Source organism: Neomonachus schauinslandi, chromosome 12 (assembly GCF_002201575.2).
Source record: "Neomonachus schauinslandi chromosome 12, ASM220157v2, whole genome shotgun sequence".
Classification (NCBI taxonomy): Eukaryota; Metazoa; Chordata; class Mammalia; order Carnivora; family Phocidae; genus Neomonachus; species Neomonachus schauinslandi.
Window position 1 is genome coordinate 20565006 of NC_058414.1, and position 13781 is coordinate 20578786.

The 13781-nt window shown below is 42.6% G+C and overlaps 1 protein-coding gene across 2 annotated transcripts in view; it reads left to right on the forward strand.

The window, feature by feature from the left end:
* Positions 1-1379: 1379 nt before the first annotated feature.
* The window catches only part of SLC26A5 (solute carrier family 26 member 5), a 29638-nt gene continuing 17236 nt past the window's right edge, over positions 1380-13781 (forward strand). For both annotated transcript variants that reach the window (XM_044920257.1, XM_044920258.1), the window contains exons 1-6: positions 1380-1531; positions 3776-3915; positions 9104-9214; positions 10339-10505; positions 11078-11242; positions 13420-13572. In XM_044920257.1, the coding sequence (XP_044776192.1) occupies positions 1380-1531; positions 3776-3915; positions 9104-9214; positions 10339-10505; positions 11078-11242; positions 13420-13572 (888 nt within the window). The remainder of the gene's footprint in view (positions 1532-3775; positions 3916-9103; positions 9215-10338; positions 10506-11077; positions 11243-13419; positions 13573-13781) is intronic.

Here is a 13781-nt window from a genome sequence, read left to right on the forward strand (position 1 = left end):
TTTATTTATTTATTTATTTGTTTGTTTATTTATTTATTTATTTTTTAGTGGAAGAAAACACATTTATGTATTTATTCATTTCTACTTACAAGTAAGGTCATAGACATCAAGTAGACACCGTACTGCCTGGCAATACCTTGTCAGTCTCTGGTCTAATTTCTCTTTCCTCAGACCTCCAACAGTCTCTCTTCTCACTTTCTTTCTTTCTTTCTTTCTTTTTTTCTATTAAGATTTATTTATTTATTTATTTGAGAGAGAGAGAGCAGTGGGGAGGGGCAAAGGGAGAGAGAATCTCAAGCAGACTCCCCGCCGAACGCCCCGAGATCATGACCTGAGCCAAAATCAAGAGTTCGATGCTTAACCGATTGAGCCACCCAGGCACCCCTCCTTCTCACTTTCAATACAATTCACAAAAGAGAAACAACTCATCTTTCCAGCACCACATCTACCAGCCTAAGTGCATTTGTATCCACATACTCTGCCTTCCCGCTGTGGACAGGGAGGAGCTCTCCTTGTCCTCCTCAAGGTCAGGTCCTGCTTGTACATAAGAGCCAGTGTCTCGGGCGCCTGGGTGGCTCAGTCGTTAAGCGTCTGCCTTCGGCTCAGGTCATGGTCCCAGGGTCCTGGGATCGAGCCCCACATTGGGCTCCCTGCTCAGCGGGAAGCCTGCTTCTCCTTCTCCCACTCCCCCTGCTTGTGTTTCCTCTCTCACTGTGTCTCTCTCTGTCAAATAAATAAATAAAATCTTTAAAAAATAATAAAATAAAATAAAATTGCACTGATGTTTTCAACTTGTAACCTCTCACTAGTCACCAGGAATTTCCCTCATGGAGATATATAAACCTTAGTTCTGAACCGTGGAATAATTTAAGGAGTAATCAAATATGAGTACAGAATTGGAGAGGAGGATAATATACCTTCAAGAAACTTGGGGTCAATTTAAGGACTGATCTTGCCCTTTTCCTGGTTCCTTGACATGTAAATGGTCAGAGTCAGCCTGAGTCACTATTCCGCTCATATGGACTGAAAGCCAGCTGACTGCAGAATTTAGTCACTGAATTTAATACGAGCTGTTGTTAAAAGCATACACATTACTACTTATTGCCCTGGGAGGAAATAAGTCACATGTGGGTTTTTTTTTTTTATTTTAACTTCATTTGATTTATTAGTGGTTGCTAGACACTGAACTATATGGTAGGTGCTCTGGGATGTCCAAAGATGAAGAAATCCTCCAGTGAACTCACAATCCTGCAAGGAAGAGATGCTTAGGAAGAGTCATCTGTCAGATTTTGGCATCTGAAATAGGCTCTTTATTTTCTCCTTTAGTGACACTCAGGAAATGCTTGTCTCCTGCTGTTGATGCATAATCTGAGAGTACTATGGATCATGCTGAAGAAAATGAAATCCTCGCAGCAAGCCAGAGGTACTATGTGGAAAGGCCTATCTTTAGTCACCCGGTCCTCCAGGAAAGACTGCACAAGAAGGACAAAATTTCGGATTCCATTGGGGATAAGCTGAAACAGGCATTCACGTATGTTGTGTTTTAACCTATTTCCTTTATCCTGTCATTCAGTTAGGACAGAAGCGAGGTCAAATGTATCAAGAAAATCTGGTGCAGTGGGGAAAATGAAACAAATGGTGAGCACTTAGGATTTGCAAACTGTCCACACGGTTCACTCAGGGATAGGTATCTGACTGAACCCCGGCTTCATTATATATTTCACCCTATTTATTAAATTCTGATTATACTTGTATCCGTTTAACGGTTTAGCTAAATACCCTGCTTTCCCATACTCCACCGCCTTTGAAATATCCACCTCTTCTCTTCGTCTCTCAGGAATGTTCCAACCACTCTATCTTTTTTTTCCACCCCGACTTCTACCCCGTTTGGCAACATCCTGAATTTAAGTCCCAACCCAGGCTGTCAAGGACACTCAGTGTCCTAGGACTCCTCACTTTGGAGACGCTTACACACATGTTGCAGGCCTGGGACTGGGGTAATCGGTGTTGCCTGACATGTGTGTCTCTGGAGAGCTCCCTAGGTTTGATTGCTCCCTTCTGGACCCTTGGGAAGACACGTCCATGTTCTGTGTTCGTGCAAATTTCACAGGGACCCTCTGCTCTAGGTATGATCACCAGGGGAGTTTTAAAATGTATTCACTGGAGTCAGACTGTCTGAGTTTTAATCCTAGTCCCAATCACCTACCAACTGTGTGCTTGCATTTCCTGCTCTACAAAATGGGGATAATAATAGTACTTACATCATAGAGTTCCTGGGGGTTAAAATCTGTCAATATATGCAAAGTCCAAGGCACATGGTAAGTACCACGTGAGTGCAGCTATTATTAATGTCTTAATTTTCTAAACAAGGAGATGGGCATCTAATCTAGTTTGTTTCACTGAAATTCATGGCTCTTGCCACAGTTGCCCCAAATCTCCTTCCAATATCTTCCTTCACCTGATGATCAGATACTTTTGGCCACTAAAGACATGATATAAAGTACCACGCATGCAAGAATGCATTGTCTTTTGAATGGAACAAACTCCTTCCTTGCTTCCTTGTTACCCGGAGAACTTGGGGCTGTCATGGTGGTGATGGAACCCATCTGTCCATCTCTTATTTAGTGATGTCTCTGATGATTGGCATGGACTGGCAAAAGGACTGGCCAGGGCCCAGAACATAGTCTATGTATCAAAATCAACTGAACTCTATAGGGATTAAATGCAAGGCCTGGGTTTTATCAGCATGATGTTCCACCTAATCAAGACAACCAGACATGGAATCCGCTGTAACACATGAGTGACAAATGGTGTTTTGAGTTTACCTAATCAAAGACCCTAAAGCATTGACTACATATCCATAAAGCTCATAGTACTTGTATAAATTTCCTTCATTTCATAAGGACAGGGGAAACTAAATGGGCCTGCCAGTCAGTGGTTCCACATTCAAAAATTTGCTCAATCAGTAAATAATTCCCCCATTTGGTTTTTACACCAACACAGAAAGTACATTAGGATTTCATCTGCTAAAATAATAGCTTCCAAGGTATCTCAATTATTTTGAAGCTAAATTTTTCTTATTTTTCATGGTAAATTGTAGAGCATTATTATGGAGCCAATTCAGATGTTTCCCTTAAAAAAAAAAAAGTTTACAAGCAGCCCTTCTTGTTTCTTTTTTTTTTTTTTAAGATTTTATTTATTTATTTGAGAGAGAGAGAATGAGAGAGAGCGAGTACATGAGAGGGGGGAGGGTCAGAGGGAGAAGCAGCCTCTCCGCCGAGCAGGGAGCCCGATGCGGGACTCGATCCGGGGACTCCAGGATCATGACCTGAGCCGAAGGCAGTCGCTTAACCAACTGAGCCATCCAGGCGCCCAATGAAACTTTATTTATTAATTATTTTTTTATAAAGATTTTATTTATTATTTGACAGAGAGAGAATGAGAGAGAGAGAGCACATGAGAGGGGGGAGGGTCAGAGGGAGAAGCAGACTCCCCGCCGAGCAGGGAGCCCGATGCGGGACCCGATCCAGGGACTCCAGGATCATGACCTGAGCCGAAGGCAGTCGCTTACCCAACTGAGCCACCCAGGCGCCCAGATCTTCTTGTTTCTGATCTCTGCAGAGTGGAAAGGTCATCCTTAGCACAGAATGTGAATTTTCCCTTATTGCTCCAGGATACGGGGAAGGGAAAATGCCTTGGTGTGAATTCTTTAGAAGTATTCCTCCTTTTATCTCTGGGTTTTTTGTTTTGTTTTGTTTTGTTTTTGTCCTCCCAGATGTACTCCTAAGAAGATACGAAATATCATTTATATGTTCCTGCCCATAACAAAGTGGTTACCAGCATACAAGTTCAAAGAGTATGTGTTGGGTGACTTGGTCTCAGGTATAAGCACAGGGGTGCTTCAGCTTCCTCAAGGTTAGTAGGTATATTTATTTCTTTGTGTCGTTTCCCTGGCCACCATCTCTTCAAACAATTGTTGCCCTTTTTTCTGTTTACTTTCATCATGATTGTGAATTCATAGTCTTTATCATATTCTAGTAACCTTTACCTGTCTAAAGGAATTCTTCAGAAATATTTAACCCTTAAAAAGCCCAGAGACAGTAGTTGTAGAATATGGTGATACTAGTTCGCAGATCAGTATATTTCTAGGAACTGGCTGGGCATGGCCTTACGTCTTCCTAAGTTAGCCAGTCACTCAATGAATGTGTTGTCGGAGTTCTCCTTGTTAAGGTTCTTGACTTTTAAGTCCATATTCTAATTACAAGGGACCAGGATATGCTGAATTCGTGTACATTTCTGTGATTTTTATGTGTGATATAAGAATTTAAGAAAATGCTCATTGATTTATTCATCTATTCATACATGTTTATCAAGCATTTGCCCAGCTCTCCTTGTCCTTATGAATCTAACAATCCAATCAGGCAGAAAGTCATGAAGCAAATAAAAGCACATATACATTTTTAACTACAAATGATGTTAAACACAATGAAGGAAAATTCAGGGTACCAGAAGATAATAATAGGGAAACCTAACTTAAGTAGGTAAGTCACAGAAACTTCTTTAAGAGAGATTTGAGTTGAGCCCTGAAGGATGAGCGGGAGGCAGGTAAGGAATGAGAGGAAATGCATTTGAGGCAGAAGGAATAGCATGTGTGAAGACACGTAGCAGGGAAAGAATTGAGTATTTGAAGACTTGGTTTGAAGAATTACTAGAAAAGCAGCTTGCTAGGGGTGTAGGGGAAGAGGGGCCGGTGGCCAGCAAGGTGGGCAGTGATAGATCTGCAGAGCCTTGTTGGCTACTTTTTGGATTCCACTCTGAGTGCACTGAAAGCCATCACCGTGCTTTCACTTGGGGTTTCTTTCTGAGGGGTCACTAGGACTGCTGTTGGGGTGAAGTGGATTTGGTTGGTGGGAGGGGTACCAGAATGAAAGTGGGGAGACCAATTAGAGGTGATAGGACTCAGTATAGGGAAAAGGTGATAATGGCTTGAACAGCCTCTAGGTCCATTGGCCAAGAATCTATTCCCTTCTCCAGTTTCCCCAAATTAATTACCAAATGATCAATTTGTCAAGAAAAAAAAACCACTTCCCCTAATGATCAATTAGTTGCATTTTTAATTTTCCAAGTGACTGATTTACCAAATCTGTTAAACATAAGCCTTGTACCAGGTGTAGGATGGTTTTTCACATCGATTTTGGCACCAACACCCCAAGGGCAGAGAAGGAGACAGGTTCAAAGATGGGGGTGGGGGCAGGGAGGGAAGCCCACAGAGGCTCAGCATCTGAAATGGGAAACAAGTGAAACTGACATTGAATCAAGTGGGACAAAAAAAGCTACAGGAAGTACTGCAGTGAAATCGTGTAAACTAATACTTCAGCGAAATCCTCAGGATTGTGCCTAATTGGGTTAAAATGCCATTCCACAGATTTATTTTTGACCTGTTAGCCATCTTCCATCTTGAACTAGGGTGGTGGTGATAAAAATGAAAAGAGTTATATAGATACATGCTGTATTTTATGGTCAGCCAGATTGGCTCTTGGATTGATTGAGGGGAGAATGGGGAAGAAAGGCATGTCAAGAATTACTTTAAGGTTTCTGGGCTGATGAGTGGGATGTGGGGACATTGAGGAAGAAAGATGGTCAAGAATGACTCTCAGATTTCTGGTTCTAACATCTGAGGGTTGGAGGTGCCCATTGCAGATGTAATAAAGACTGCAGGAGGGATGAATTTGAAGGGTAAATTTGAACATGTTAAATTTGAAATGCTTGTGAGATAGACAAACAGACATTGCATGTTTATATTTAAAATATGGGCTGAAAAGAGAGCTGTGGGCTAGAGATGTCAGTTTGGGGATCTTTGACATACATAAGCCATGGAAGGCCACCCAAGAAAAGAATGTGGAGTGAAAGAGAAGAGAGCCAGGATCAAGCTTTGTCCAACATTAAAGACCAAATAAAGAAGGAGGAACCAGCAGAAGAGACTGAAAAAGAAGCATCTGGAAAAGGGGAAGGAGAACCAGGAACCTGTGGTGTTACAGGAAGGAAGAAGGAATGATCCAGTAGGTTGAACATTAAGGGATGTATGGAAATTTGTATGGAATCAAATTTGTATGGAAAATGTATTTTTCTGCCCATCACTAGTCAATGAAGATAAATAGGAAAACCAAAATGTAGCAAAGACAGAGATCCAAGAGATAGTAAGTTAATTTCTTGTGGTTGGTAAATTATTAGTAAAAAGACTTTGTTAAGCATTGAATTAATGCATTCCTGAACTTAATTGAATACATGCTTCTTTCTCTCAATTTAAAATCCCTCTGAAATGATGGTAAAGCAGAGGGAAATGGTATAAACTAGCAAGGACAAAGGAAATGGGAGAGCAGGCACCATGGAGTGGGAAGAAAAATGGCAAGTTATAGATGAGTGACAACTGAATTATCAGAGTGGAGGAAGCTGGTATTTGGGTGTCTGCCTTGCAGAACATTGGGAAATTGGCAGCTCCAAGGATTGTCAAAGGTAAGAGTCAGGCAGATGGCTAGAAGCAAGAGGATTGGTTGAAAGTCTGTATAATAAATAGCAAGTACATGGACACCCAGGTCCCCACCAACACCACTCAGTGGATGGCAGGTGAAAGCACTGAAAGATGTCAGGAGGAATGAAGTCTACACATTGACCTCTGCACTAACAAAGGCTCTTCTTTGCCCTGTGCAGCTCCGAAGAGCCTGTGAGACCTTCAGCCCAAGGCACACGATGACCCACCCCCAGAGAAAAAAAGCAATAGTGACAACTGGGGGTTCCCCAACCAAGATGCTGGCTGGTCCCCCAATTGCCATACAGTAAAGCTCATCAGTAAATAAAGGGGGCCAGTGCACATGAAGCTTCAAGGAAGAAAACAAACCAAAAAGAAAGAAGGACCTCATTGGGCATATAAATAATGGAGAGGGCAAAATAAAACATATTTGCCCTGTAATATTCTCAGCAAGTCATGAAAACATATTGAATCCATGAGATAAGAACAGGATGTGATTTTAAAGATTTTATTTATTTCAAGAGAGAGCTTGAGCAGGGGAAGGGGCAGACACAGAGGAGAATCTCAAGCAGTCTCACACTGAACACAGAGCCCCACGCAGGGCTCCATCTCATGACCCTGAGATCATGACCTGAGCCGAAATCGAGTCGGGTGCTTAATCGACTGCGCCACCCAGGTGTCCTGGGATGTGATTTTTAAAAGGAGCCTTCAGAGAACAAGAAAGAGCTCATAGAAATTAAAAATATGATAGCTGGAATAAAACATTCAGTCAAATGGGTTGGAAGATAGAGGAAATCTGGAAGTAGAAGAAAAAGATGAATACGTGCACAATAAGAAAGGCAAGAGGAGAACACGAGAGGATCAGTCCTGGTGTTCCGTCATATATCTACTGGCAGTTCCAGAAAGAAGAGGTTAAACAGAACAAAAGAGACTATCAAAGAATATTTTCAGAATTGAAATATGTGAGTTTTCAGACTGCGAGAAACCACCAGGTACCCAGCAGAAGAAATAAAAAATAAAACGAGGCACACCATAATAAATATCCGAATACCAGGGTTAAAGAGAAGATCTCAAAACTTCTTAGAAAGGAAAAAAAATCACATATTATAACTAAGTGGAAGCTGAAAAAATAGGAAGTCAGTAGTTAACATCTGAAACTGATAAACTGAGAATAATAATGCCAACACATTCTTTAGAGCAAGGTCTCTCAGCCCTGCACCATACCAGGAACAGCCCCCATCCTCAGTCAGTCATGATAACAAAAAATGTCTCCTGACATTGCCAGATGTCCCTGGGGCGGGGCAGGGGGGTGGTGGTGGAGCAAAAGCCTCTTAGTTGAAAACTGTTGATTTAGATAAATGAGATAAATGGTAGAAAAACAGCTAAACTAGTTGGAAGTGAGCGCCTCTGGGGAGCAGAACCTGGAGGTAAGGCAGAAGAGAGCCCGCTTTTCTTCAGAGCCTTTTAGTACTGCTTGGCTTTTTAAACTATAGGCATGCGTTCCTTTGAAATAAAAGTAAAAAATAAAAATTTGTTTTTTAAAAAAGACAACATTAAAATGACCATACTATTATATATGGAATAGGGATGCTTCCCCAGCTCTTCTTTGGCTAAAATTTTTTTCTTCATGACATGACAATGCATTAAGTGAATTTTGTAGTTGTCCCAGACATTTGGCTGAGCCCTCTGAGCTGAGAACAAGGGGTGTTTATTGTCTCCACATTCTGAAGAGGATGCCAGACCATCTATGCAAAACTATGAGTGAATGACACCAAACCGTCTCTTTAGTGCATCACTTCAACAGGATATATTTGGGGACCAGGGATATGATAGTAAATTTGGAGTGAGAATTTTCTAGAGAGAGGTGAGCACTATACATTTCCCCTCCACCTAAAGTCAAGGTAGGAGTGACTGCAAGAGAACCACTCAAGAGCACTGAACACATGTCCTCTGGAGTTTTGGGGGGATTGTTGCCTAATTCTTGCAAGAAAAAAAAATCTACAGGTAAAAGGGTGTAAACTGCCCATGTAGGCAGAATGGAAAGCCCTCCAGTGGGCGTGGCCTGCACTTCCAAAGCTTCTTGTAAAGGTGCCAAGCTTTCCCGTTGGATAAGTGGGTGCTCTGGAAGGTAATGAGGCTTGGCTCATTTGAAAGGTACCTGCCCAAGAAGACTGCCTAGGGAGGAACATATGCCCGCAGAGAGAACTTGGAAGAGGTGTAAGAACTGGGAACTGGGAGTTCCTTATTGAAAAGGGATCCCCAACAGACCCACAAAAACTCCCTGGTACAGAAACAGCCGGCATTTGGCCATCAACACGGATTATAGCTACACCAGTCAAGTAAGACTTTCTGCCCTTATTTAGGTTGGGAAAGAATAAAACAGAAAAATGTCCACCCCTTGGCAAAGAGGGGATGACAGGGAAAAGGGTCTCAGCCTGGGTGTAGGATTGGGATGCGAGGGTGGGCAGGTTAAGACCCAGCTGCTTAAATTAATGTGGCTTTCACGGCTTCATCCTAAAGCGCCAAGTGATGAGTATATATAACCCTCTGTTCTCCTGTTCGGTTTCAATCCCACAGGGTTAGCCTTTGCAATGCTCGCTGCTGTACCTCCGGTGTTTGGCCTGTACTCTTCGTTTTACCCTGTTATCATGTATTGTTTTTTTGGAACCTCCAGACACATATCCATAGGTAAAAGCTTAGAGTTGATATTTTAGTGCCGTTCTGTTTGGATTTCCCAGCTTTGCAGTGTGCCAAAGAAATAGCCTGTTTGTTATCAGAACATCCATTTCATAGTAATTTTGTTACTGCATACCCTCTAGGCGCTTTATAAAAATAGACTCCCCCCAGATTTCCAGAAGGAATAGCTTTCTTATAATCTTGGCATAACGGGAAAAAAAAAAAAAAAACATTTTCTCATGTAAAAAAGAGCAATTGTTGAAATCTGGGAAATAAGTACTTTAGTTCATAATACAATTTGCTTGGATCTGGTTTTTCTTTTTCTTTTTTATTTTATTAGTGTTCCTGCATGTTCCTAATTACTATGCATGTATCACATTTTCATCCTATTTGAGGCTCTGAACTATACATGACTTGTCCCAGTGTATTTAGGATAAGACTTACATGGACTTCATGACAGCGTTGGTGCTGCACGAGGCTACCACGAGCGAACACACACACAATGTTTCCGATGTCCGGTGCTGGGTAACAAATATGCCCAAATGTAGCAGCTTAAAATACTTACTTGATTATCTTGCACAGTTCCTGTGGGTCAGGATTTGGGAAGCACTCATCTTGGGCAGTTCTGCCTCAGGGTCTGTCATGCAGTTGAGAGTCAAAGGAGGAGCTGAAGCAGCTACTCTCTTTCTCTCTCCCCCTCCCTCCATCCTTCTCTCCACGGGGTCCTCATTGAGCTTGCTCACACCCAGCGCAAACAAGCGTTCCATCTGAGATGGCAGTGGCATCAGCTTCTGTTACGTAGCTTCAGAAGCCTCACAGCATCACTTTCGCTGCATTGTTTTGGCGACTAGCATGTCACAAGCCCACCCAGATTCAAGGAGAGCGGAATTAGACTACCTCTTAATGGGTAGGTTCTAGAAGAGTCCATGGGATGGAAGATATTATCGTGGTCATTTTTAGGGAATACGATCTGTATGTACACAGCTTACACGGAACCCAGGGGCGCCAGGCTGAAGAGCAGTGCAGTTTTATGTCAGTGATGCTGTATCAACCTCACCCGGGTCTCCTTGAGAACCGGCAACAACCAGGGAGATACACAGAAAATGATTGCCTCAATTAATGCTTCACTATTTCAGGTCCATTTGCTGTGATTAGCCTGATGATTGGCGGTGTGGCTGTTCGATTAGTACCAGATGATATAGTCATTCCAGGAGGAGTGAATGCAACCAACGGGACAGAAGTGAGAGATGCCTTGAGGGTGAAAGTTGCCATGTCTGTGACCTTACTTTCAGGAATCATCCAGGTAATAGTCACAGGTGGAGAAATGGGCTCTCGTTTGTTCATTTAATAAGTATCTATTGAGCCTTCGGGGCTGGTCTACATGGTGGGCAGGGTCCAGCCAGCAGAGGTCCAGAGCTCGGGGCTCAAAGCACTCAGAACACCAGTCCCACTGCACGCCTCACTTAAGTTGGTATTTATTAGGAGCTAGCAAGCTTCAGTTGGGTCCTTTAGAGATTCCAAAAGCAAGAAGAGTTTAAAGCAGGGTTGATTAGTAATGGAAAGAAGGCCTCTCTTATCTGCTTGGAAGGAACAGGAGGTGACATTGACTCAACATGCCCCCAGTTCTGAGGACCAGGGAAAAGTATGAGTGTGCCCAGTGCCGGTGGCGGGGGGGAGGGGGGGCTCCAAGCCACTCCAAACCTTCCACTGCTTCTGTATAACAGGTGTTTCACTTGGGAGCTACTTAACTGCTGCAGAGGCAAGACTGTAGTGTTAGAAAGTGGTCCAGAAAGAACTTTTGTATGTTTTCTGTTGGTTTTCACTTCCTGGTCTATCACGTGACTTCTTTATTTCTTTGTCATTAAAAAAAATTAGTTTTGCCTAGGTGTCTGTAGGTTTGGATTTGTGGCCATATATCTCACAGAGCCCCTGGTCCGGGGGTTTACCACCGCGGCAGCTGTGCACGTCTTCACCTCTATGTTGAAATACCTGTTTGGAGTGAAAACAAAGCGGTACAGTGGGATCTTTTCAGTGGTGTATGTAAGTAAGCTACTTCCCGACTTACTGGTTTTTCCTTCTTATTTTCCTCTCTTCTCTTCTTTATCTCTGTCACCTTCAAGGCTCACTTTTCCAAGAATTAAAATAAAATGGAAAAGATCTCATTATTCTAAGACTTTTCTGAGAACCCTACACAGAGAATTAAACCTTAAAGTCCCATTTTATTAATAGGTGATACCTCACAAGGAATTTTTTATTAGGCCTTTATTTGGTGACTGCCCCTTCACCCCAACTGGCTGAAAAGAATGCTTTTCCTTAAGACCAAATTGTGTTCTCTTTGGGAACTGACATAATTTAAAGCCATCACGGGAGAACACGTCTCTCTCTAAAACTGCTTACTCAAGCAGGCAAAAAAAAAAAAATAAGTAAATCTATAAAAGATTTAACCAACACGATTACCCATCAAATCTAATAAAATCTATGTCGACCCTTGCACCCAACTCAGAGAAAATGTAAATTATTTGCAAGCACATAGGGAACAATGGTAAGAACTGATCGTGTTGAAACTGATCACAGATTCTGAAAATTCAGTATTTTCTCACACAGTGCAGTATAATTAGCAATCGATAACTAAATATAGCTTTAAAGCCCCCATACATTTGGAAAACAAAAAACCTACTTCTTAATATTCCATGGATAAAGAGGAAGTTATGAAATAACTAAAATCAAATGACAGTTAAATTCTTCGTATCCAAAGTTCTGAGATGCTGCTAAAGCTAGTCCTGGGCAGAAGGACTGATGGTCTTTGCAGGTGTTTGTGTGCATTTCACATGCTGGGCACAGCAGTGAGTGAGCAGATACGGCCCTTGCCTCTTGGAGCCCAAGTCCCGTGGGAAGACAGTAAACCATTAATTGCGTAAATATATAATTAATTGCAAACTGTATTGCGTGCTATGGAGGAAAGTACAGGTGGCTATGAAAGGTGAATAGGGAGACCTTTCAATTAGGGGTCTAAGAAAGTCACTATAGGGAAGTGACATTTAAATTGAGTCCTCAATGGATTAGAATGGGATCAAACTGTAGGAACATGTCCTAAATAGCTAAATTCTTCGTTTCCCATAGTAGCCGATGACCTGCTTCCTACACTGAGATTTCTCTCAGTGCCTTGTCACAAAGGAAACAGAACAGATAAGCACCTGAGTATGCTCTAGGCATCAACAGGCAAGGTGTGTAGCCTGGGCTCAGTGTAATCCACTCTCCCAGGGGCCAGATGAGTACTGACCATATTTGGGGTGCTGAGTCTGCAACCCTAGGATAAGAGTAGGAGACTTTCTTTTCTTTTTCTTTTTTAAAGATTTTATTTATTTATTTTTGCGAGAGGGAGAGAGAGAGAGAGATCGAGCGAGTGTGAGAACACGAACGCGGGGAGGGGCAGAGGGAGAAAAGACTCCCCCCTGAGCAGGGAGCCCGATGCGGGGCTCGATCCCAGGACCCTGAGATCATGACCTGAGCCGAAGGCAGATGCTTAACCGACTGAGCCACCCAGGCACCCTGGAGACTTTCTTTTCTAACTCTCCTGGGCTTTGTCCAAACTTCAGCACTCTCTTGCCTTCGAAGTGTACCTGGTCCCTTTTTCATCTGCTAACTATGACTTCTTTCTCCCCCTTTCGCCTCCATAAAAAACTTTTCTGTGTATTTCCCTTTGCATTATTTTGCTGATATCAACCCCTAACCTTTCGTCATGCTCAGAACTCAGCTTAAGGGGTACTTTTCTGAATAGGATAATACTACACTGAGCCATTACCCAATCACAGAACACCGTAATATAAGATGGTTGGGTAACAATTACCACTACAGGGGTGCCTGTGTGGCTCAGTCTGTTAAACGTCTAACTCCTAATTTCAGGTCAGGTCATGCTCTCAGCGTCATGAGATCGAACGCAGTGCGGAGTCTGCTTGGGATTCTCTCTCTCTCCCTCTCCCCTTCCCCTGCTCACTCGTTCATGCTCGCTCTCTCTCAAAAAAATACTACTAATAATTAAAACTATAAAGTTATATGATGGGGTAAAAATGCCTCCTAATTAGTGGGAGAGAGTTCGGTCTGAGAACTTTTAACTCGGAATGCGCAGCGATGGGACGGCTGGTGTGTATTAGCACCCTAGTGTGTCTGTCTAAACGGGTCGCTGCTTGATGTAACATCCAGTGTTCCTTGTGTTACAGAGTACGGTTGCGGTGTTGCAGAATGTTAGAAACCTCAACGTGTGTTCTCTAGGCGTCGGGCTGATGGTTTTTGGTTTGCTGTTGGGTGGCAAGGAGTTTAATGAGAGATTTAAGGAGAAATTACCTGCACCCATTCCTTTAGAGTTCTTTGCGGTAAGTCAACTTTGGCCACAGATGCCTGGCTATTTTGGTGAGGGATTTAGATTGGATGATGTAACATCCAGTGTTCCTCCCCCCAAAATAAAGAGGGGAGGAACAGGGAGTTCTACCTTTTTTCTCCCAGTTCTGCCAAGAGAAGAGTAGAATATGTCAAGGGGAACTTTCACAAATATGCTAAAAGAAAGGAAATCTATGAGAGTGTA